Genomic DNA, 26,463 nt, shown 5'->3' on the forward strand with positions numbered 1-26,463 from the left:
TTTCCCTAATCATTATTCACTTGATAAGCAACAAGATAGACAATGGTAGTATTCATTATTCTTCAACAGAAGATAATGAAGAAGTTGAACTTTCACAAACGATACCAACTGGAGAGCCTTCTGATTCAATTGATGTGACAAAATTTATCTCTACACGAAGTTTAAGTAAATGAAGACTTCAAATCATTTAGAGTCATTAAAGTTATATACAAGATTGGAGTCGCAAGAACATGAACTAGATCATCAACTAATGCTATCAGTCAGTTGATGCAATGTCTGTGTGTTTGTTTCATAGCAGAGAAGAATCTTAACATATAGCCCGACATAAACACACTTTTAGTCAAAATAATCTAATGGAAAAATACCTATTCGTGTGTGTGTGCGTGTGTGTGTGTGAGAGAGAGAGAGAGGGGGGGGGGGGGGGGGGGGGGGGAGAGGAAGAGAGAGAGTCACATTAGCATAGTACTCGACACTTTCCATTATACTTGAACAATTCTAAAATGTGTTACATTGCCCATAAGACAAGTGGGAAAGGAATTTCTTGATAACAAACAAGGATTGAAAACTTCACAAGCAACAATGCTTACAATTGCAAATTGCTTTTACAATGATGCAATGTGCATACAGAGAAACCAGTGCTTTTACAAGAAGCCCAGACCTTCAATTTTTTTTTTTTTTTGAACAATTCTAAAATGTGTTACACTGCCCATAAGACAAATGGTAAAGGAATTTCTTGATAACAAACAAGGATTGAAAACTTCACAAGCAACAATGCTTACAATTGCAAATTGCTTTTACAATGAGGCAATGTGCATACAGAGAAACCAGTGCTTTTACAAGAAGCCCAGACCTTCAATTTTTTTTTTTTTTTTTTGAACAATTCTAAAATGTGTTACACTGCCCATAAGACAAATGGTAAAGGAATTTCTTGATAACAAACAAGGATTGAAAACTTCACAAGCAACAATGCTTACAATTGCAAATTGCTTTTACAATGATGCAATGAGCATACAGAGAAACCAGTGCTTTACAAGAAGCCCAGACCTTTAATTTTTTTAATTTTTTTTTTTTAAAAACCTTCTACAACAGCTTGACCAATATATAAAGCAAAGAGTACAAATTGCTTTGGTCTTCACTTAAAGTCCCACGTCTTCAGTTTGCCATCCTTAACTAAGAGGCTATTTACATGGCAAGGCACGATAGAGACATCTAAAGGACAAATCGTTTTGAGGTCAGAACGATCGTGAGACCTCTTCTCCTATACACGTGCAAGAGTCACGACAGAGACGATATCCAAAGGACAAATTTTTTTTTGAGGTCAGAAGAAAGGAAGAGGCCTCAGTGGAAAACCTAGTAATGACACAATTGCTAGCCAACTACAGTGATATTAGTCGGCGAAGCATATCAATTAAAGGAAGTCAAAACTGAAATTAAGTTAAGAATGGGGAACCAATCATAAGAACCAATAATAGCAGAAGAACACTAGTTCTAGTGTGCTGCAGATTGAACTGCACATTGCCTGATGCACCGTTCACGCTTAACTGTCCAGCATTGATAAATTCGCCCTTGCCAGAGGTTATGGACACATTCACAGGCGATGAACCTATGAAAAAAGAAACATTAGTCATGAAAACCATTAAGAATAGAGAACCAAACCCACCCCCACCCCCACCCCCACCACAACATAACCCAAAACCCCAAAAAAATAAACAGAAGAAGGATTTTTTTACATATCACCGCTGACAAACATAAATTATACACATATATACTGTATACATATATTATACATCTGTCGCCTATTTTTCGGGGTGGTGGCGATACTGTGTAAAAATCCCAAAAAAATAAAAATAAAGGGCAAAATAGAGATAAAAGCAATGTTGACTTCAGATATGGAAAAAGGGGACTTACAATCATGGTCAGCCCATCCAATCCTTTGTCGAGCCAAATCATACACAACGATTTTATCTTTCAGAACAAGATCTGAAAAAACAATAAGTCCAATCTAAATTCTTGTTTGCAGAGCAATGCAATAAGTCAGCTGACAAGGAATAATGGTTCAAAGCATAGCCAGCCAATTTTTGAGCATTTTTACTTCAACTCATCCAAATTCGTGGAAACGATTCACTTGGGCTAGTCGTGTTAAAAGGTTAAATCTCCCAATTTAAGCTAACACAGGATAATATACTAATAAAGGAGCAGAAAAAATATAGCCAAAATTTAGTAGGATGTCTAGGAGGGATTGAGGTCTACTATATAAAGCATATGTGACTATTCCCTTCTATTTGATCCATTTAATCACTAGCAAATACCACTGGCGGAGCCAGAAATCTGGCTAAGGGTGTTCAAAATTATACAGTAAATATTTTTTTAATGAGTGAGTGCACCAAAAAAATTTAAATCGAACTACATCATAATTAGCTTTGCGGTTTTGCATTGTAGTTTGTCTTCAAAGCATAATCCATCACTAAATTCAAAATGAATTTTGGTTTTTTGACGAAATTTTTAGTTGAGCAAAGAAAATCACAAGACACAAGTAAAATAAAAAAGTTGGAAGGTATCAAAAGAGAATAAAAAAAGAAACGGAGAGGAACGACACAGGAACCATCTTCAATAGCGTTTAACAGGAGGAGACAATGAGATTTTAAACAAACCTTTTGAAGTAATTAAAAAGCAAATAAAACAGACTTATTATAAATAAAATTTATAAAACTATTAGCCCTTCTCGTGAGGGAAAAAACATTAATAAATTTAGAAATATTTTTTTATAAATTTAGTTGAGATATTTTCAGGTATATACATAAAACTTAATAGTAATTAATATATTAATGAAATCATGAATATAACCATCTTTATTATAGTTATAGCCTGCATTAATCTAAATCACAAATATACACTTACTTTGTTATTATACTTTAAGTCTAATATATTAGAAAATACTTAACAGAAAATGAAGTAAAGAAGGTATTTGCCTACTTGGATCCCATTTAACGAAATCCAATGGGGGCTCCATCACCTTAACGGTGCTTCATCCCCCCATACATCGTATTAGTATACTTATCAACAGCGTGTTTTAAATTCAAAATGTGAACAAAAATGCTTTAACGATGGATCGAACCCGCGAGATGAGACCAAATTTGAACACTCTTTGCCACTGAGCTGCGCCGTTTGGTTGTGCAAAGGGTGTTCAATGTAAGTATATATCCACAAAATACAGTATATGACCTATACACCCGATATAATTTTCCGGTGAAGGGTGTTCATCTGACCACCCTTGCTATAGGGTGGCTCCGCCCATGGCAAATACTCGCTCTGTTTCAATTTATGTGTCATACTCCCATTTTTAGTCTGTTTCGAAAAGAATGCTACTTCTATATTTATTAACTCCTTAATTTCAACATCCTACCTGACAGGTTTAAGACACGGGATTCAAAGGACATTTTGGCAAATTACACACATACTTACTTAGTTTAAGACCACGAGATTCAAAAGTCTTCCTTAATTTCTTAAACTCATCACCTGGTCAAACTAAGACACACAAAATGATATGGAGGGAGTAATCTCTAAATCATACTTATACAATACTAACAAACACGTCTCTAAACAAATTATAAAGAATCCTGACAAAAATCAACTAAGCCCTATCTCAACTAATCTTGTATTATCGCAAGACCATCTTAACATCTCAAGGCCTTTTTACGATATTCAATTAGTGGACATGTAATGTTCGCTCTGACATATTATTGTTGGTCCAAAAACTGTTATCACCCACCATTGGCATTAACCCACAGAATGATGCAGCAGATATTAGAAGATATATTGATAAATACACCAGGGAACCAGCTTGGGTTGAGAAATAGATGTTGAAGTAAACAAGGAACCGACCTCCTAAGATTGTTACACCTTGCTCCTGTTTTTCAAAGCCAATGCACCACATAGCAGCACCTTCCTGTTAGAAACATTCAATTGAGTCACTTAAGCTTTGTAGTTCATATAACATACAAGGGCTGCATATAGCATTGTTGATATTATTAGCTGTTTGGTCAAGCTTTTGGAAAGGCAAAAGTGCTTCTTTCTTTTCTTTTTCTATTTTTTTTTTTAAAAGTGCTTATTTTAGAAAGTTGAGGTGTTTGGCCAAGCTATAGGGGGGAAAAAGTGTTTTTGAGTAGCTGCAGAAGTTGTTTTTCAGAAGTTAAAAACAGTAGCTTTCCCCAGAAGCACTTTTGAAACATTGACCAAGCACAAATGGGTGCTCTATATTGGCAGAAGTGCTTTTCAAATTTGATAGCCAAACAGAAACTGCTATAGTACTTTTTCAAAAACACTTCTGACAAGAAGCACTTTTCAAAATAAGCAGATTTTAGAGCTTGGCCAAACAGGCTAATCGTCTCACATGAGACTTCAAAAAAGACATTCAAGCACAAATACAGATTCCGATACTCACAACAAAGCCCATATGCACAAGGTAGTCTGCTGGTCTTAATGCCATCGATGCACCACCCTCAAAGTTTAGAGAAACTGGGGGAAATATCTCCGCTATGCTGTTTCAGAATGAAACAGGGTTATCATATTCGAGTCAGAAAAGCAGTAGGATATAGGCATTTTTGTCGTTAAGGCTCAAAGTAAATATCTATCGAATTATCGAAGAGTGAACCTTGAGGAAACTAGAAAGCACGGTTTTCCTCGTGAGACGATTGGCCTAGCTGACGGTGAAACAGCAGCAGCTATCTGCAGATGAATGATAAAACAATTTTCAGGATAAATGCTAAATCAGCTAATTAACCTTCCTAGCAAAGACACATCCCCCAGTGTTGACTTAAATAGGGTTTTGAACTATATTGATCTGGATAAATGAAAATACATACTTAATTTACTTTTCATTTAGTTCAGAAAAAAGAAAACATAAGATTATTTTGTGGATACTTGAGCCTAAATCCATATCTGATTTAACATTAGTGGAGCGCGAGTAGATTTGAAGGTCATCTGGTCAAAATGTTTTTTTAAAACACATTAGTAAAAGGTACAAAACAGTATGTGATTTTGTTCTTCCTTTCATATAACATAATATACACAAAACTTATAAAAGATATACACAATACAGAATAAAATGGACATGACAGTAATGTACTATAGCTTCTTATTATCTAAAAGCCTTAGCTAGTACTATACTCCCATCCAAAGTTTATTGTCCTTTCGACTTGGAACTAGAGTTAATTTTAGGGATCATTTGGTTACTGGTTAGGGAGTTAAATGCCAGCATAACTAGTACCGTGTTTGGTAGCATTTTAGTCGCTATGTATGAAATTTAGCACGCTAAGTACGGTGTTTGGTTACCAGTTTACAGTTTCACATAACTAAAACATGTATATGTTATGAGTCAATTTATCTCTTATTTTAAGCAAGGTAAAAGATGGAACAACTAATACATGAATTGGTAATACATGCATAACTAATCTCTGCATTACTAATATTTGCCTAACTCTAACCAGCAACCAAACGACCCCTTAGAGTTCAGGATATGAACTGCTTAATAACAACTGCAGGAAATGGCGTGAATATTGGTTTCTTTTTTGTTCTCTAGTGCAGGAGATTTAAATTGAAGACATTAAAATGTACACTATGGATCCGCACAACTTTGTTCTAAAACATATGTGGTCAGAACTTTGCTTTTTGACAGGTATGAGGTCAGATTTACTATTTAGGAGATGTGGATATAATTTTGGTATATGCAAAGAGAGCAGTTGGAACTTACAGCACTGACAAAGGGATCATAAGCTTCTGTAGCGATATAAGACAAAGTTGTACCAGAATCCACTATAGTTCCACGATTGCCAGTTGTCGCAAACACCGATGGATCAACAGGCACCAACTGTCCATTAACAGCAATGCTCTGCAGATATACATTGTAATGGGCTCTGCAAGAGTGGTGAAAGGATAAATCAAGCTCGCTAAAGATCATCTTTTTTCATATGCCTTTTAAATATTTTGAACTGTTAATTATTGTAAATTGTAGTACTTAAGTAGTTTCCAAATATGTAAATTTTATTTTCAACCACTTAGAGATTCTATGTCCGCATTCACAGTCAAAATTAAGAAATTTTACTCTCAATCCGAACTATGCCACATAAATTGAGACAGAGGGAGTATTAATTAGGAAACATGTGAGCCCATACATCAACTATTGTATTTGTGAAGAATAGAGGGAAAATAACAATAAAAAAATGGTAAAAGCGGATCTCAAACAATTTTTGAGATACACACACACACACAGAGTAAGATTTCATTGCTATCATCTTCCCCAGACCCTAAACTATGTATCTATAGAGGCAAAACCAATATTATATCGATGAAGTTTCATAAAACTCAGGATGTAGAGAGCATGTGATAATTTTGCAGAAAAAAGCACAATAAAGATGAAACTATTAAATCTCTATATTCGTCATAACCAAGAATAGAAACTTCATGGTACTGTAACAATACGTACTGTGACGGAACAAGGGGACTATATACGATTCTTGGATCCAAAATCTCACCAAGGACTAGTATACCTCCACCATTTCCCTCTCCTTTCAAGCAATGTGAAAATATTTTAGGAGTAATCCCACGAGAAGACAGTTGAGATATTACAGAAAGACCTTGTTGACCAAACCCAAATATCCCATCAATTGCTCTGTCCGTCTTCGTCAAGTCCCCAGACTGAGAGGTGCTGCACCTGTAATAACAACACATGGTTTTTTCGTAAATTCGGACAAAGATATTTCTGATTAAAAAATGATGCACAGCTGTTTCGAATGAAAAGTTAACTATGTTGTATTCTCGGATTATAAGAATTGCTCGATCAGTGTAAGTAAAAAAAGGGGTATTTCAAGCCTTACACTGGTCTTACTCTCAATCAGTAATCATATACTCCCTCCGTTTTATTTTATGTGTCTTAGTTTGAACTGGGGTATGGAGTTTAAGAAAAGTAAGGAAGAATTTTTGAATCCCGTGGTCTTAAACTAAAGAAGTGTGTAATGTACCAAAATGTCCTTATATGCTGTGGTCTTAAATATGTCAAGTGGGATGTTGGAGTTAAAGAATTACTAGGTTGACCAGTTTGGGGAGTCACACAGTTTTTTCTTTGACTTAATTTTAAACATACATTCTTCCGAGTATTTTATAATAAAATTTACATATTTGAAAACTATATAAAAAGTACAATCAGTTTGCATAATGAATAATTCACAATATATGAAAAGAGTTGGAGAAAATCGTAGTCAAATAAACAGCTGTTTGACTCCCCAAACAGGTCAACCTTCAAACAAATTGGGACGGAGGGAGTACTAAAAAGGAAAGTAAGACACATAAATTGAAACTGAGGGAGTACTAATTGAGATAATCCTTCTTTTGCATCTCAATAACCAAACAAAACTGGCACCATCAGAATAAATTTAAATAAATAACCAAACAGAATCAAAAGAAACACAGGAATACTTGAACACATGCAAACTCAATTAAGTTATATATGAAGAAGTCTGCTGATACTCAATATTACACGCAACAAATGGGTATATTTAATCCAAAAGAAATTCTATCACATGTCTTACTTCATTTATATTGAACTTATCCATAGCTTAATTGTAACATATCTACCTTTTAGTAGATATTGAGATTGGTTCACACAAGAAGACGTGCTTAGAGTCTATATAAGAAATACTAACAACTCACCCAAAAACAATTGGTGCTGATGAGTTGGCAATCAACGAGGTTCCCAGGACTGTATCGAAATATAGTAAATCAGCTACGTAATGGCCAGTTGTGCCACTCCCATCTCCATACGTAAAGGTGTACCCACACTGATTGGTTTCAGTAGAGCACTCAGCAGAGGCAGTTCGAACTATAGAGGCGCACACTTGGTCTTCACAAGAAATGAGAGTAGCGGTTGATGAGGCGGCAGCATTGTAGAAGTTGAGCTCAACCTGCATGCACACAACAGTGTTAGAAGCTTGTAACAGAAGGTTAGATGATGACAAAACTGGTCCCTTATGTCTGAGGGTAGGTTCAAAATGATCCCTTAAGTATTGACTTTAACAGTTTTGGTCCTTAAGTTTGTCAAAAGTTAACACTTTTAGTTTTTCTGAAATATTTACAGAACCCTGTCTGTTAGATTTGACGGATACCATAGCAGGAACTCACATTTAGAGGTACAATTTTTGTAGTTTTTGCTACTTCAAAATTATTTCTAGAGTCTGGTGCAGCTTTTTGAGGTGTAATTTCTGCTATATTTTATATATTTTTAGTGTCTAGTGTAGCTTTTTGTGTTGCATATTTTAGGATTTTTTTTTTTTGAATAAGGTAACATTTGTTGCATATTTTAGGATTTGATATGACTTTCTTGGTTTTTATAGTTAAATCGCTTTTTTTTTTTTTTTTCAATATTTCTGTCAAATTATCAGACAGACTTCGGTAAAGATTTTAAAGGACCTAAATTGTTAAGTGCATACTTAAGGGACTATTTTGAACCTACCCTCAAACATATGGGCCCATTTATGTCGTTTTCTCTACTTTTTACAAGAAACTAAAGAAGCAATAACAAGATAAAAGGAAGATGGGTTACCCCAAGTCCACTTGTCCGAGGACAATCGTCGCATGCACTGCACGTGACCCACATGATATCACTACCAGTATCAATCTGCACGTTGTATTCTCTTGGCGGAGTTCCGAGTCTTACTTTCGTAAAATAAAGGCTACAAATACAACAAAAGCATAGAAGTGAAAAAAAAGAGAAATGACGGTCGACAATATTGGTAATGTAAAACGACACACACATCTACATAGATTACCCGTCATCCATCCTCAAATAACAGAAGAAAATGCCAAAGAGATGTAAGCTAATATTCGTAGTTACAGCAACATGAAACTTATTAATCTTTCCTAAATATCTAGCATCAGAATAAGAAACAATAAAATTTAAAGCAAAATAGAACTATCACTACATCAACATCAACATCCAATCGACAATTTACAAGAAAGCACCTAGAAAGAAAAAACAACACGACAAATTCATTGTTTTTAAGTATTTTAATACACTGAAAATCATTATCTTCTTTATCTTTTCCAATTATCGTGGTGTCATGGCCAACTTGCGTGCAGCTCGACTAATTCGACTTGGTACCTGCTACCTCTCACAAGCGCAGGTACCGAGTAACTCTGTCCACCGAGGAAGAAATCACCTAGTGTTTTTTTACTGAAATCAATATCTCAAAGAGAATCCATAAAAATGTAAGTTCAAATCTCAAACCCATAAGTCCAATTAAACTAAATTACCCACAAACTAAAGAAAACACAAACTTTACCTCAGAATTCATGACACCAAATTCACAAAATAAATAACACAAACATAATAGGCCATAGCATCCACACATTTCACAGAAAGTTCAAGTTTTCACATCATCAAGAATCAAACTTTCCCAAAAAAGAACTTGCTATATCAACAAACCAAAACTCTAAAAACTAAGAAATATGAACAATATAGTCTTATCAATTCAGGTCATTTTTGCAAAATAGGCAAAAATCTCAATAATAGGCCATAGCTTCCACACACTCAAAGAAAGTTCAAGTTTTAACATCATAAAGAATCAAACTTTCCCAAAAAGAATTGTTATATCAACAAACCAAAACTCTAAAAATTAAGAAATATGAACAAATTACCCCACAAGATAAGGATCAGAGGAACCAACAGCAGGAAAATCAACATTAGTACAATACCACCAGCAAAACTCTGCAACATTCGAGCATGTCTAGCTTTATCTCTAGCTCTAATTTCCTCCAACTCCACTTTACCCTTCACCACCACCAACAACATACCCAGTGTAATCTCACAAACGGGGTCAGAGGAGGGTAAGATGTACGCAGACCTTACCCCTACCTTTGTGAGGTAGAGAGGTTGTTTCCTGTAGACTCAAAATTCACAAAACAACCTGTGCAATCCCACAAGTAAAGCAGATAGAGACACTGTTTCCGATAGACCCTCAGGCACAAGTAAAGCAGAAACACAACAATTATGAAAACATACACGGTAACACAACAGGATAGTAAGAAAACTGAAGTCATAATTCACAAAACAAATAAAATAAACACAATACTCTGCAGCTCCCACACATTTCACACAAATGTTCAGGTATCAACATCATAAAGAATCAAAACTTTCCCAAAAATTCTTGCCATATCAACAAACCAAAACTCCAAAAACTAACAAAACATAAAAAAGGAAAAAATGCAAATGCTTACCCGACAAGATAGGGGTCAGATGAACCAACAACAGGAAAATCAACAATACCACCAGCAAAACTTTGCAACATTCTAGCATGTCTAGCTTTATCTCTACTTCTAATTTCATCCATTTCCACTTTCCCTTTTAGTGGAATAATCCTTTCCAAATTAAGCACTTTTGCTGCGCTGGCGGCGGCGGCGGCGGCCACAGCCACCACTAAAATTACAGTCAAGAATTTCATGAAAAAAAAAAAAACAGGTTCTTGAAAAAGCTAAAATATTTATGAAAGTGTATAAATTATGTAAATATAACAACAACCCACTCCAAGAAACACTAAAAAGATGGGATTTTTATATATTTGAGTATAGCCCAGTTCAAGAAACACTAAAAAGGGGATTTTTATCAATAAAAAAAGATTCCTGGAAAAGCTGAAAAGCTAATATGAGTATAACCAAGTTCAAGAAATGATAAAAATGTGGGATTTTTATGCATAAAATGGATGAACAAGAACAAAAACAACAATCTTTATTTGGGTTTGGGCTTTCAAGAGAGAGAGAGATAATTTTTTGAAAAAACTAAAATACTTAATAAAGTTCACAAATTATATAAATATGAGTAAAGATGGGTTTTTTATGAATAAAGTGGATGAACAAGAACAAGTTCTCAGTAATCTTTGTGTTAGGTTTGTGATTTGAAGAGGAAGAAAGAGGATGTCTTGTTTTTTTTGTTTTGGTTTTGTTTTTGTTTATGTGTGTAAAGAACGCAAATACATGAACAATGAAGATTTATATACTGGGTAGTGTATAAAGACAGAAAGCTTAAGTAGTGAGTAATCAAATGGTGAAGCTTAGTTAAATGTCCAAAATGCACTTTGTACTTATTCAATTCAATGAATAAATCACACAGAGGCAAATTCCATTAGACAAATCCCGTACCACCAGCTCGACCGAAAAAGCATGCAGAGGATTTCGACCTCGCAACCCTAGTTCAGGGGCGGAGCTAGGTAGGCTGAACCCTTTCGGGAAAAAATTACAATGTATATGTAAGGTTAAAATTATTTTTTATGTATATACAATAGATATTGAATCCCTTGGCTTCTTTGTGTATTTATTTTTTCATATTTTTGAATCCTCTAGGTAAAAATACTGGCTCTGCCACTGCTGCTACAGTTAATAGATCTCTTGCTCAACGGACTCGGTCTCAACAAATATAGGATTTGAATCAATGTTATTGAATTTCGGCCAAGTCTCTAAACTGTACTCTAGCTCCCAGGGGCGGAGCTACGTTGGGCCAAGACGCCCTTTGGCGAAAATTTACACTGTATGTATAAGATTTAAATTACTTGTTATGTATATATAGTAGATGTTGAAATTCCTTAGTTTCTTCACGTGTTATTTCTTTATATTTTTTAATCTCCTTAATAAAAATTCTGGCGTCTTAGTACATGCAGGAGAGGAGAGTTGTTAGAAGCTAGAGTGTACATTATGCCTATCTTGACAGGTAGAGAGGGTATTTAGGGGGGGAAATTTAAAAAAAAAATATTTGGTCTTAACCGACAGGATTAATTAATGAGATTGGAGCAATTAAAGGATTTATATATAAGAATTAAAAAAAAGTGGACTTAATAATTGTGAAGTAGCATGGCAATGTGGATAGAGACTATAGAGTATTGAGTGGAATCAATGTCAGAAGAGTGAGTGCGTAATTCACACGCTTTTTCGCCGTGTGCTAACGTTAACAGATTACATAGGAAAATTGAGTTCCAATTTTACAAGTTAATCAAACTTCTTTCCCCCCTCTTTTTTGTGTCCATTTTCTATTATGAATCATTGATTTGTGGAATACTGTTTGACATGATACTATCATAAAGTTGATTATGGATAAGGTTTAGCACAAAAAACATGGTCAGATGGATAAAAAAATTCGTCTTTAACTAATCTCTTATGGATCATCGAAAATAAAGAAATTCTAGGGAGGAAATATATTTCCTTATTTAGTGGATACTATGCGGCGCGTATTTAGATTCATCATGTCAGTGTATTAAATTATTTCGTGTTTAAGCTCTAAAAAGAAAGAAAATCTTGATAGGGACGCTTCACTTTTAGTGAACCCTTCAAGATATGATAAGATGGATAGAATTCTTCTCTTTTAATCTAATGTTCAAGTCTCCCTACCTTCCAAGATAAGAGTAAGGTCTGCGTACACTTTACCTTTCCTAGACTCCCGCATTGTGAGATTTCACTGGGTATGTTATTATTGTTGATCATCGAAAATGAAGAAACTCTAGTGGAAATATATTTCTTTCTTTAATAAGTGTTATGCAACGAATTTAGATTAATCAGGTTAGTGGATTAATCAATCTAGTGTTCGGGCTTCAAACATGAAGAAAATAGGAAAATCTACATGAGAGCAAACATCTGCTCTTATTTACCCTAAAATAGCTAGAATTTGTAAAAATTACAGCCCGTAGCTAGATTTTGATTTTAATTATAATACGTAGCTAGATTTTTGGCACATGTTTCCACGCATTGGAATTTCAGCACGTACTACCTGTTTGTATGAAAGCTTAATTGCATTTTAAACTTTTTTTCCTTTTTCTAATGCTGTGATAATTTATTGTAGATCCATCGCCAATCCTGCTATTAACGTGAATGTGGTGCAGTATTTTCTCGATCCCCAAGTTATTTTAGTTCAGGGTCTTCTTTTGTTTTTGAATAAGTTATACATAGTTGTATTCCGACGGAATTTTTTTTGGAAAACTAGATGTATTTGACTAATTTCCATTCGAATTTTGGATGTATTTGATTATTTTTTCCTCAGATATGAGTGTATTTGAGTATACATCAGGCCGGATACATTCAAATACAGTCGAATACATTCAACCTTGCGATGTCTGGCGGCGACCTTGTTGATCGAAGCTCGAATACACTCGAATACAACCACAACAAAAGGATAGATCAATAGATAAATACACTAAAATACACAATTCCGTCGTGTATTTAAATGCACTGGAATATGATCGTTTTTTAATACACATGCATTCAAAGAAATTAAGGTTGCTTGTATTCAAATACACGCGACATCAAATAAGGTTGGATACAACTGAACAGTGTATTCAAGTACACTCAAATACAATGAATTGTTCTAAACTAGTTACGAAATGTAAATACATAAAATGTAGCTACAGATTGTTAAAAGCTCTTAAAAGGTAGTGATTTATATAAGTTGCCCAAGAAAATACCGGGAACACTTCCTCTTATCATGACCTGTCCATGATACTCGAATTCAGATTAATCAAACTAATAAGCTCCGCAATTACTAATAAAGCTTTAAGACTTCCTTTCTTGTGCGTAAGATTAAGAGAAATGTTTAATTTGAAAATTTTCAATTTCACTAAAAACAAAATAGACAGATGATTTGTATAATTGATCTAACTAGTTTGAAGTTCTACTTTAATTCACTGGTTAGTAAGTATTTGCATATGACACGTAGAAACAATCGACAAATATACTAGTGAACAAGAAAGAAAGAAACTAAACAAATCTTAACTAAATAAATCCACAATTGGTCTGAGTTTTTTGTTAATAAAAGCTAGAGTATTAAGAAATAAAAATTAGTTTGACTGAAAGAATTCATGTTAATATTCAAATTTATTGGTCAAGTTTACAATAATTTGTTTAGTTGAATCATTCTTGAGAAACATCACAGCTCCCTTTCCCTATAAACTTTGTTAGAAAAAATCGTATGAAATATTTTGACAAGTTTCAAAATAAAAAAATAAAAAAGTGTGAAAATTTCAAAATAATAAAAAATTAGTGGGCAGACAACAATAGGCACGAGGACATGTACAAACAGTTAAGGGGTAAATTTTGGTCCTACAATCTAGTGGTATTTGGACCTTCATCAGTAATTGAAAATGAATATTTATTTTGTATGTCAGATCACAATCACCTCTCATTGCGTCCAGAAAAATATGCTGTAAGTAATTGGCAGCAGACACAATGTTGACAGTTGACTCATTTAGGAGAAGGCAAAGACCAACATTCAGAATTAAAATACTTACGCAAGATCTAAAAATACTATCCGTTGACAGTTGACTCATTTATGGGAAGGCAAAGACCAACATTCAGAATTAAAAATACTTACGCAAGATCTAAAAATACTTTTATGATTTTTTTTATATTCTTTCAAAGTTGTATAAGATCTAAAAATACTTTTATGATTTTTTATATTCTTTCAAAGTTGTATAAATAAATTCTTTTGTTCTCGTAAGCATTTAATGAGAAGGCAAAGACCAACATTCAGAATTCAGCGCATTCAAGATTCAGACTCGTATTATTTATCTTTTGTGTATTCTTCAAATTTTTTACCATGTTTTTTCAGGTTTTTAAAAAAAGAAATTAGTATTTTTATTCATTTATTAGCGGGATTACTTTAAGAGTGTATTATTTAAGATATCATTATTATTTTAATTTTTTTTCTTTTAAATATGTTTTAATATGTGTTGTTTGAGCCAAGAGTCCTCCGGATACAACATCTCTAATTCCACGAGTTTGGATAAGGTTTGCGTACACTCTACTCTTCTTAGACCCCACTTGTGAAACTACACTGGATATGTTGTTATTTTTGTATTATTTTAGGAGTGTATAGTTGGCTAGAGTGAGAGAATGGGACACGGGGTTTAGTAAATAATCTTTAATAGCTGCACTACAAAGTTTTAATGAGACTAACTTCTTTTCTTAATACAATTATTGAACTTGTTATTTAATACATTAACTATAACCCGAAAACAAAGTAACACCTATTTTCAAAGACATTCTCCATAATTTGAGTATAAGTTTTGACAAAACTTAACGTGAACAAAAATAAGAGTGAACAAAGATTACTTGTCCCATAATTTTTACTACAACATTAGATTTTAAACTTATCTTCGCAACTGTATTCAAATTAAATACTATCACGGGGTTAGAATTAACAGTGATAAATGTTAAAGTCAAGTTTAAAAACTTTAGTGGGTGATGGAGAGGCTAATTAACATATTCCACAATCTTTTTTAATATAGTTTACAACAAAGTAAAGGATAATTAATTTACAATAAAAAATAAGCTTCTAGATTTGAACTGTAATAAGCTGAATTGTGATATCTAACTATCTGATCGTTCTACCGATTGCGAATATAATCATTTATGTTAGCTTTGCTTCTTTTTGAATATATGAAAAGTTGAAAACACCCAAAATATACCTACAATGTAATTCAAACCATGGTAAAGAATGAGCTAGCTTATTCCCCTTCTTTTCTGTAGTAGAAGTCTAAATGTGATAAACCAACAAAGGTTGTGGCGAAGTAATAAGTATTTCTCATTCTTAATTAGAGATCTGGGGTTTGAGTCCAAATATGAAGTTGTTTTTGTTGTTAGAGAATATTTTACCTCTCAATGTGAAACTTTCCAGCGTAACCAAGCCCAAAGCGGGTATCGAACACTGACTAACAATAACGACGACAACAACAACATACCTAGTGTAATATACAAATGGGATCTGGAAAGGATAGGATGTACGCAACCTTACTCCTACCTTTGTGGGTAGAGAGGTTTCCGATAAACCCTCAGCTCAAAACAGGTTTGAAAAAGAAATATCGTGGGGATCGAACATTAAATAACAATAACGACAACAACAACAACAACATACCTAGTGTAATCTACAAATGGGGTTTGAAAAGGATATGATGTACGCAACCTTACTCCTACCTTTATGGGTAGAGAGGTTGTTTCCGATAGACCCTCGGCTCAAAACAAATTTGAAAGAGAAATATCAAAAGCAAAACATATAGTAAGAGAAACAAAGCGAAAGGTGACATCAAGTTGCTGGCTATGGGGTTCGAGAACCCACGCACACTCACGTGCAGAAGATCTTAAGTCTCCCCCCTAAACCTCTCGGGCAAACCAGGTTGCTGTTAGAAATTCGGCTATAATTTTATATAACTGGTAGTACTGCTTTTCTTAACAATTTTTCTCCTTTTTTTCCCTTTGAGATTAAAAAAACAAATCTTTGAACAAATTTTACTGCTGTTATTAATTTGGGAACTCCAGAAGTGCAAAAAGTTTTAAAAAGTGGCTTCCTTCTCAGAAATATTATTCTTTTCATTTCAATTTATGCGACGTAAGCACGTATTTTAAGGTATAAAGGAATACGCTTGAAACTTATGGTCTTAAATATATCATAACATTTGTTTGATATGAAATTTAAAAGTAAATTATTTTTAAATATAAAGATGTAACATTCTTTCTTGAATGAACTAATACGGAAAAATATAGATTGTCACATAAACTGGAAGCTAGGGAGAGAGTTACAAAATTTATTTAAATTGAAAGAGAAAGAGATTGATATTCGTGTTGATTTGATCAAGCAATAGATAACATTTGGAAAAATCACACCATTTTGCGTCGAAGTGAAAAGAGAAAAAAGAAAAAAGAAAAAAAAAGGACAAATCGTGCAAGTCGTTTGTTTAGTTGGTTTGTAATTGATGAGTAAAAGCCACAATATCTTCTTTCATGTTCTCCTACCCACTTTTCCATGAATCATAAATTAAAGTGCTTGTAGTTTGCTGGCATTTTTGTAGTTTGTTAGGTTTGATTTTATGAGTTGGCAAAGTATTGATATCATTAATCCACATGCTTATATCTTTTTAAGTTTGTTAATTCGCAGATAGAATGGGTTAAGAAAGATTTTTCAAATAGAAAGAACCAGTTAAATACATTCTTTCCTTTGGTTAAATCCTCAACATTATTACTAATTAATTTTTTTTTTTTTTTTTGGAAAATTTTTCAAATAGAAAGAACCAGATAAATACATTCTTTCCTTTGGTTAAATCCTCAACATTATTACTAATTAATATTTTTTTTTGTGGCGTAGAAGTCGCACGAATGAAAGTCTGTCACACGAATGAAATCTCTTCCATCACAAATTATGACGTAAGCTTGACCATTTGAATTGACCTTAAGCTCATAACCCTTCAGAGTACAATTGAACGGCCTTTGGCTGGACTCCAAAGTGAAATAGAATCATCAACTTAGGTCATAAGCCTTGTTGAACGCTCATTGATCTCGTCCAAATAGATTACTAAGTTATTATGAAAGTATACATATATCTATCTTGATCGTAGACAATTTAACGACCAAGATACTATAATTCAAGTAATAATGTTCCTTGTTCAACCACCGAAAGCTGGCTCCTCAATATATTTGAATAACTATGTAATTTTTTTTTTTTTTTTTTTTTTTTTGTGATTATGGAATTGAATGAGAATCAATGAATTTTCATTTATGTGCAAACGAAATGCCTTAGAATTGTAATGCACCTCCCAAACCTACATTATTCTTCAATTTTCTTAATACGACATAATAAATTTGACAATACTAAGTCAGTTTCATATTCTATTCCTTCTCATTCTTGATGAGCCCAACCTTGCCATTTTTTTTTTAATTTTAATACATGAAAGTAAACACTTTTATTTTATTTTTATTTAAAATTCACTTCTCAATCTCTTGCCTAAACCTTTTTCCCTTTGTTTTGTTTTTCCTGGGCCTTTTTCTTTTTGGTTCACCGATATTAATCTAACTTTTCCAAAAACAAACTTTATTCCATTCATGATATACCCATGTTGAATACTAGTTCGATTTATAATTTCTTCATGTGAAGAACACCTAAATGGTTGAAAAAAGTGCTTTCTTGTCCCACAATTCTGCATAATTAATTATCATAAATCAGGGTGAAAAAGAGTTCTTTGTACTCATAATATAAAAATAAATAAAAGAATTAATGATTAGCAAATTATTAATTATGACTTCATGTTGCACCTTACGGCTTGTTTTTTACCCATTGAGACATATTTCCCTTTTGCTTTTGTTTGTTGTCCCACGGTACTTTTCCTAATTTAAAACTTCACCCCTTTTCTTTTTGAAATCGTGTTCGTTATGAGAGTATATTAATTACCATTTTTCCCTTTCTTAAATGTCTCACTTAATTGACAATCAACTCATTCAATCACCAACGATAAATTTGGAAAAATAAATACACAACTTCTTGTAATCTAAAACCTAATCTTATGTGACTAACTGAATTTGTCAAATCTATATATAATCTAATATGTTAAATATTTTGAACAATAGGAGCCAAACCGAGTTTAAGGTCTCATTTGTTTGACTTAATAAAGGTCTTAATCATCATCATCATCATTTATATCTCAATTATTAACTGTTTTCGTTTTTTAGGTCTGAAGTCTTAATCATTCAGATCATATAATTCATAAAGTTTGTTTCTCTTTTAAGAAAATTACAATCACTTAATATGGTCTAAATAGACCTAATGATTAGCATCTCTAACAAAGTTAGTTAATATTATTAAGATGCTATCGATTCAAGGATTTCTACATAGAAGAGATTTCACACTACTCCATCCACTTTCACTAGTAACCGCCACCACGCAACCACCATCCATCACCCACAATCACCATATGGTTTTAACAAAATATTTCCTTGATATAGTATTATATTAATTAGAATGCTATATGAATTTTGTACTTATTACTTTTAAACAAAGACAAGTTTTACACATTCACATGTAAAGAAAATAAATAATCTTATTTATTTTACTCTTAATATTCATATACTTATCCAATATTGAATCTTGGTACAAGATGAATAGATGATTGCTTTTCGTGCTAAGTGAACTTTTGTAAAGATCCCAATTCCCAAGTTATGTCATTTTAACCTTGAAATCTTTTCCGGCATAACTCATACACCAATTTATGGGGTCAAATGTACATATGTATTAAGTACAAAATTTGATTACATTTTAGCTAGAATATATAATTTTTCTTCTAAGTTTGAGTTCAGATTCTTTTGATATTATGTGTCAAAGATGGAAAATCTCTTACACACCAAAACCTTTTTTTAGGTGTATTTATTATTCGTACAAGCATTGGAGCTCGACTATCTCTGGATTTAAGCCGCATAGGGCTCATTCGGGAGAAGAGCTTCGATTAAGAGAGGAATAACCCCACCCGCTGCACTATATCTTTGGTGGTGCATTTAATACACATTACTTCCATGTTTAACCACTTGTTCTTAGAAATTATATTACACGCGTCAATCAATCTATGAAAATATACTTAAATCACAAAAGTTGAAAAAAAAAAAAAACTCCCTCTCCCCTCAGCTTCCCCAATTGCAGCATTCGTTAGGCCATCTCCAACCCTTCACTCCAAATCTTTACTCCAAAATGGAGTAAACTAACTCCAACCAGTACTCCAAAAAAAAAATATTCCCTTTTATATTCTTCTCTCTCTTCTATATTATACTATTATCTTTTATTTAAATTTTATTTTCTTATTTCCATTAAACGAATCCTATTTTTTTTTTCTTTTTTACATATTCATCCTATGTAATTCATATTTCTTTCTTATATAACCATTTAAAATAAATAATTTTATACCATAATTTTTTAAATAATATGATTTGTAAGCAAATATTATAGATTATATATATTAACGGATAATTCAAATAAAAGTGAAATCATTGAGATACAAGATAATTCAATACATATTACATTATGGTAAAATTTAGTTTAAGTACTACTTAAATATTCAACTTCCACCTCTAGTATGCTCCCATAAATGATCTATTAATGCATTACGAAGTGCAAAATGAGCATCTTTGTCCTTAATTTTTTTGTGTCGACCTAAAAATTGTTCAAATTGATGATTTTCATCTATTACCACTTCTTCTGTTGGAGCTAGACCTTCTCAAGCATCTTGAATTGATGCATTAAGATCACGCTCATCCTCGATTATCATATTGTGTTGTATAATACATGTAATTATTATATCATGTAGCACTTCTTTTCTCTAAAAACGGGATAGTCCTGCAATAATTGCAAAACGAGCTTGAAAATTCCAAATGCACGTTCAACATCTTTTCGACATGATTCTTGTTTCATCGCGAAAATTAAGATGTAAAATTAATATTATGAAGATATTACATAGACATAATTAGGTATATATAATATGATAAATTAAAAGGGTTAAATAATAAAATTATAGGGAATAGTGATGGAGTGGATGAAGAGTGTCACTCCAAATTTGGAGTGACACTGTTCACCCTCCAAAATGGAGGCAAATTTGCAGCTAGGTTGGAGTAAAATTCCTCCATTTTTGACTCCAAAATGAAGTTTGAAGGTAAAAATGGAAGTGGGTTGGAGATGGTCTTAGAAGCCCAGCAAATGAGTTAATTATTTGAATGTTCATTTAAGTTATGAAAATTACTCAAGTACAGTCACTTTTATTTTCTTATAATAATTAATTCCTCTATTATCCCGCAAAATTGCTGCTACTGAACAAACACTTTCACAATTTGGTTTCAAACTTTGATTAGCTATCCAATTGAGCACTAGACGGTATAAAATAAACAACAAAAGAAAGAATGGAAAAAACAAAAAAAGCCAGAGAATGACTATTTTTACACATTAATCATTCTATTTACTACTGTGCTTAAATCCAAATGCAGGATCTTGGTTGGGCCAAGTTGTAATAATTTGGGCAATTTGCAGGATTGCCCTTCGCTGGAGGTGGTATTTAATTTTTACCCTTCAAAATAATGGTCTTTAAGCTCTGCCCTTATTTCTGCCTTAAGGCAGAATTTGCAGTCCAGTTTCTGCCTCAAGACAAAATTTTACTAGACAGATTTGCAAAATTCTACCTTGTGATTTTTTTTAGTTACTGAGCTATGATTTGAACTCACAACCTTAGGATGTTAGGCGAGGGGTAATACTTAAAGACCACCAATTTGATGGGCAAAAATTACAGACTGCCCCATATAAAGGGCAATCCGCGCCAAAAAAAAAAAAAGTAATAATTTGAGCTTGAGTAAGTTCGATTGAGAGAATAATTAAAAGAGTAATATTTTTGAGTGGCCAAACAATGGAAAACACCCTTATTGTTGTCATGAAACATTGGGTAACATATCTTATTCCCAAACTCCCGTTATCTCCCAGTACGTAAATCATATTGTTTTCGAAAGATATTGGATTATAGCACCCGGATAACGAAAACATTCGTTGGTTATTTTTGGCTAATTCGCTAATTTTAGGGGCTATTTGTTTAAATCTTATCTGAAAGAGCTTATAACGCCAAGTTTTTGTTTTGTGTTCAAGACTTGTAACTTGCTGCGTACAGGGTAAGTTTTAACAAATAGCCATAACTGCTAATAAAGTTAATTTTGATAAAGGTTGAAACCAGGAACTCTTTGGACCAAAAGAGCTAATCGGTATTTTTTGGGATCATTTGCTTTTGTCTCTATTTTGTGCTGGTTTTTAGTTTTTGGCCCTCAAAACAAACAACTATTTCGCGGGACATAAATTTATATTTTCGTATCATAATATGCACATGCAATTATGTCGGTGCCTCTAAAGAATTTATACTCACTAGGAATAAGTTCGATTATGAAGAAAATTTTTTTTAAAGAACAGACCAGCCCATTTGTTGGAAAATCGTGCAATTTCTTAAACCTTTTGCCATTTCTGCAAAAGGTTTAACAAAGTGATTTTGACAAATAGACATTTCTATGACTGTTGTTTGAAACTTAGCAATAATTCCATAACTGTTGGACGTGCATTTTTACGACATCTTACCCTGAGACTCACCCCAAAAATGCTATTAAAAACACTTATTTGGTGAAAAAATTATTGTGCAGCAATCAAAATCAACTTGCACAGTTACTGGCAAATTATTGTAATATATGATTTAACGCGTTTGACTTTCAATTAATTAAATTGACTATTTATTACGGTTTTCGTATGAAATATTTTATATTTGAATTATTTTTAGAAGCATATTACCCTTAAAATTGGAGTGACAATACAAGTTTAATATACCAAATGGGTAATTAAACAATGGAACGATCAATAATTCTGAAAAAAATGAATATTTATAAGCAAAGATATCAAAAGTGCACATTTCAAGTAATTGAACGTTAAATATGTTTATTCAGATATCAAGAAGACTAAATTAAAGATTACCGATAACGGAAAGATCAAAAGTGCCATTTACCCTATCAAAATTTATAAGGAGTTATTACTCCTTCCAATTTATGTGCGACATTTGACTCGACACATAGTTTAAGAAATAAAATAAAAATAAAAATATGTGGTCCAAAACAAGTCATATACATTTATATGGCTATAAATTTTCTGATTAAAGATAAAATAAAAATTAGATTATTTCTTAATCAGAAAGAATGTCATTTTTCAAGACCAATTAAAAAAAAAAAGTATGACATGTAAAACGACACATTTTTTTTTTTACTTTTAAATTGCAGCTTAGCGTCTTCGTCGTTTCAAATTTATGTTTTATCCTTCAATGACAGAAAATATTCAAGGACTAAGAATCATTATTTAAGATGTTACTTATAAGAGAACATTATTTGTTTAATTTAAACTATTTCATCTAAAATTTTGAAACCAAATCATCTAGAACCACAAGCTTAAGTTCTCCTTCTCATGTTCAGCGAAATAAATAAAGGTTGACTAAGACCATGAGAGTCACTCGTGATTTTTTTTTTTTGGTAGTATCGATTACCCAGATTATATTATAATCAAATAAAATCATTATACTGCTTAATCGAAATCAGAAACTGCTCTCTTTCCAGACCAAATACCTAAGAGACATTATCTGAGTATACATGTAGAAACAAATAATTTATTTTAGGTACTCCATCCGTTTTAATTTATGTGATATAATTTGATTTGACATAAAATCTGAAAAATAAGGGTTGACTTTTGAAACTTGTTGTTTTAACTCTACTATAAAAATAAGGGTTGACTTTTAAAATGCATAATATGAGAGATAGCGAAATTAGCTCGTGAGAATATGATAGATGGTTAAGTTGGGCGGGTCATCGACAACCTTAGCTCATGAAAATATGATCCGGCCAATCAGGTTAAGTTTAGGCAGGTCACATTTGTTAATCCTACTTTTGTTTGCGCGGATTGCCCTTCATTTGGGGTGGTCTTTAATTTTTGTCCTTCAAATTGGTGGTCTTTAAGTTTTACCTTTCGCCTAATACTCCAAAGTTGTGGGTTCGAACCCCAGCTCAGTAACAAAAAATAAAAAAATAAAAAATCGCAAGATAGAATTATGCTCATGCAAATTCTGCCTTTAAGGCCCAAATTCTGCCTTGTAGCGAAATTCTGCTTAATGGGCAAAAATTAAAAACCACCAATTTGAGGGACAAAAATTAAAGATCACCCCTAGCGAAGGACAATCCTGCAAATTGCCCTTAATTCTATCTATGCTGACCGATCCAAATTTGACTCATTTAAAAGTTTGGTTGATTTGGGCTAAACATATAGCATAAATTGACTTCTGTGGAATCTCGTTAATATTTTCTACTATTAGAAGAGCCGGTTAGCTCACTTTTTCGTTGTCAGTCCATTAAACAAAACAAAAAAGTGTGGGCCCCATATTAAACACAAACCAATATTTAAAAAATAAAAAAGTGGAACCCACCATCTCCAAAGTCACGGAAAAAAAAGTGGACCCCATATTAATAAAATCAAGCAATATATTAAAAAAAAAGTGAATCCCATATTAAAAAAATAAATAATGTCAAAAAAAGGTGCATCCCATATTTTAACTATATAGAAGCATGGGTTTCCATGCTTCATCGTCAGGCTCCATTTAAAAAAAAAAAAACTGGGCCCCAATCTTCTTTAATAGTAGAATTTAAAAAAAAAAAAAAGGTAGAGCCCAAGCTTCTCTAATGGTAGAAAAATTGTACAAAAAATAATTAAGGTGGGACCCACTCTTCCATAATAGTAGAGATTAAAAAAATTAAGGTGTGGTCCGCATGGAGAATTAGGAGGCAGTTGCAAAAAAAAATATGATATTTAAATAGTGATAATAAGTTCAAAAAATGGTAAAGGTACGCTTAGAGAAAATGTAAAGAAGAGAAGTTCAGGAAAAAAATATATTCTCCACAATGCTCCATAATAGTAGAGATTAAAAAAATTAAGGTGTGGTCCGCATGGAGAATTAGGAGGCAGTTGCAAAAAAAAAAATATGATATTTAAATAGTGATAATAAGTTCAAAAAATGGTAAAGGTACGCTTAGAGAAAATGTAAAGAAGAGAAGTTCAGGAAAAAATATATTCTCCTGAACAAGTAATATATTCTCCACAATGCTCCTTCCTTTGACAAAACCAGTCTGCTGAGGTGAAATAATATTTGGTAACAACTTCACCAATCTCTCATGAATAATTTTGAAGAATACTTTGCTGATGAAATTACTCAAGCTTATAGGCCTCAAATCAGAACAAGTAAGAACCTCCTTCTTTTTAGGTAATAACACTACATTAGTGCAAGTAATGTATCTAGGAAGTTCATGTCCACAGAAGAAAGCATGCACCATATTGATGACATCTTTAGATATGATATCCCACGCTGCCTGAAAGAACTTCCCAGTGTACCCGTCAGGTCCTCCTGCACTATTAGCATTAAGCCCAAACACAGCCTTCTTAATCTCATCTTCTTCAGGAAATTCAGTAAGCTCACTATTTTGATCTGCTGATATCAGATTTGGAATGTTATCCAGCAACTCAAAATCAGTAGCCTCTTTTTCTGCAGTAAACTGATGCTGAAAGTAATTAACAACTTCCACCGCAATATCCTCTTCTCTTTCTAGCCACACTCCATTCTGATTCTGAATTCTGTTAATTTGTAGCTTCTTTCTTTTGCCTTGCACATGAGCATGAAAGAATTTTGTATTTCTATCCCCATCCATAAACCATTGCATTCCTGATTTCTGTTTCCAAAAGTGCTTCTCTACTGCATAAAATTTTATTAGTTCTGCTTGCACCTTTTATAACCTCTCTCTATTGGCACCAGAAGGATTCTCTTCAAATTCCTGTTCATGAATTTTAACTACTTCTTCTAGTGTATCAATCTGTCTGAATATGTCACCATAAGTATCTCTGCTCCATTTGGATAAGATTTTACTCAATTTCTTCAATTTACTATGAAAGATGTAAAAAGGATCTGACCCATGAAATCCTGACCAATTATCCTTCACCATATCCATAAAAGCAGGATGCTCAATCCAGAAATTCAGAAATCTGAATGACTTTTTGATTATAGTGTTGTCCTCTTTACAATTAATCAACAAAGGTGAATGATCTAACCCTTGTTTAATAAGATGCTCCACTTCAATATTCGGATATAAATCTTGCAGCCTCTGATTAGCTAAGCATCTGTCTAGCCTCTTGAAAATACATTGTTCATCTGATCTTCCATTCCACCAGGTGTACATGCTTCCTTTGAATCCCAAATCGGTAAGCTGACAGATATTAATACACTGATTGAAATCTTCCACTTCCACAAAAGGCACTTCTAAACCTCCAAATTTCTCTATTTCATCCATTATAACATTAAAATCACCACCCACAAGCCATGGTGCATTAACAGTGTTAGAAATATGAAGAATATCATTCCATAATGTTACTCTAGTTGCCCTATCTGTGCTGGCATATACGATAGAAATGACCATTTCTTGGCCTCCAATCAATTTTGTCAATTTCAAAGATAGCAATTGTTCTGTATTCTTTTGGGTCTCCACCTGATACTCATCATCTACAAATACCCAAATTTTGCCATTACTATTATGCCAAGCAGTTGACATTCCCACCCATAATTTATACATCTCAATGTGTCTTTGATGCTGAAATGGTTCCATTAAAGCAATAAACTTGAACTTTTTCTGTCTGTTTAACATCATCACTCTTTCAAAAGCTTGCTGAGTGTTAACAAATCTAATGTTCCATATTAATGCACTATTCATTGAGAAACTTTGGATTTGGAAGCTGTTTTCCTTGTTTGTATACCTCCTACACCTGCTGGAGGCACACTTTTACCTCTGATTGTTTTTTTTATGTTCTGCTTGTTGGTGGTTGCAACTTGCTTTGGTGATATGTCTCCTTTGGTCATAGCTTTTTGTATGCTTTGCGCTATGTTCTCTTCATCCAGTTCATCATCATCACCAATTTCAATTTCATTAGTAGTAACCTGTGGTTGTTGCTGGCCTCCATGCTCAAATTTTTTTACAGTCAACTGTGCACTTTTCTTTCGCCTGTCCTCCACTATAGTACTAGACTTACTCTTGTCATTC

The 26,463-nt window shown here is 33.0% G+C and overlaps 2 protein-coding genes across 2 annotated transcripts; both read right to left on the reverse strand.

The window, feature by feature from the left end:
* Positions 1–558: 558 nt before the first annotated feature.
* LOC132629964 (aspartic proteinase 36) lies at positions 559–11,049 on the reverse strand. The gene is made up of 10 exons (XM_060345418.1): positions 10,267–11,049; positions 8,594–8,723; positions 7,705–7,955; positions 6,482–6,709; positions 5,750–5,912; positions 4,652–4,725; positions 4,442–4,538; positions 3,883–3,946; positions 1,909–1,980; positions 559–1,603 (listed from the first exon to the last, which is right to left on the reverse strand). Exons 1-10 carry the CDS (start codon positions 10,488–10,490, stop codon positions 1,431–1,433), a joined length of 1,476 nt encoding a protein of 491 aa, XP_060201401.1. The 5' UTR covers positions 10,491–11,049; the 3' UTR covers positions 559–1,430.
* Positions 11,050–25,161: 14,112 nt separating this feature from the next.
* LOC132629763 (uncharacterized) lies at positions 25,162–26,136 on the reverse strand. Its single transcript, XM_060345117.1, has one exon. The coding sequence runs from the start codon at positions 26,134–26,136 to the stop codon at positions 25,162–25,164; it is 975 nt and encodes a 324-aa protein (XP_060201100.1).
* Between the last annotated feature and the right edge of the window lie 327 nt (positions 26,137–26,463).

The sequence above is a fragment of the Lycium barbarum genome, chromosome 3 (assembly GCF_019175385.1).
Source record: "Lycium barbarum isolate Lr01 chromosome 3, ASM1917538v2, whole genome shotgun sequence".
In the NCBI taxonomy this organism is placed as follows: Eukaryota; Viridiplantae; Streptophyta; class Magnoliopsida; order Solanales; family Solanaceae; genus Lycium; species Lycium barbarum.

Coding starts and splice junctions, on each gene's coding strand:
- LOC132629964 (XM_060345418.1), bottom strand. CDS start 10,490: ATGAAATTCTTGACTGTAATTTTAGTGGTGGCTGTGGCCGCCGCCGCC. Junction 7,956..8,593: donor CTCGGACAAGTGGACTTGGG/GTAACCCATCTT, acceptor GTGTGCATGCAG/GTTGAGCTCAACTTCTACAA. Junction 4,726..5,749: donor ATGATCCCTTTGTCAGTGCT/GTAAGTTCCAAC, acceptor ATTCATCTGCAG/ATAGCTGCTGCTGTTTCACC.
- LOC132629763 (XM_060345117.1), bottom strand. CDS start 26,136: ATGAATAGTGCATTAATATGGAACATTAGATTTGTTAACACTCAGCAA.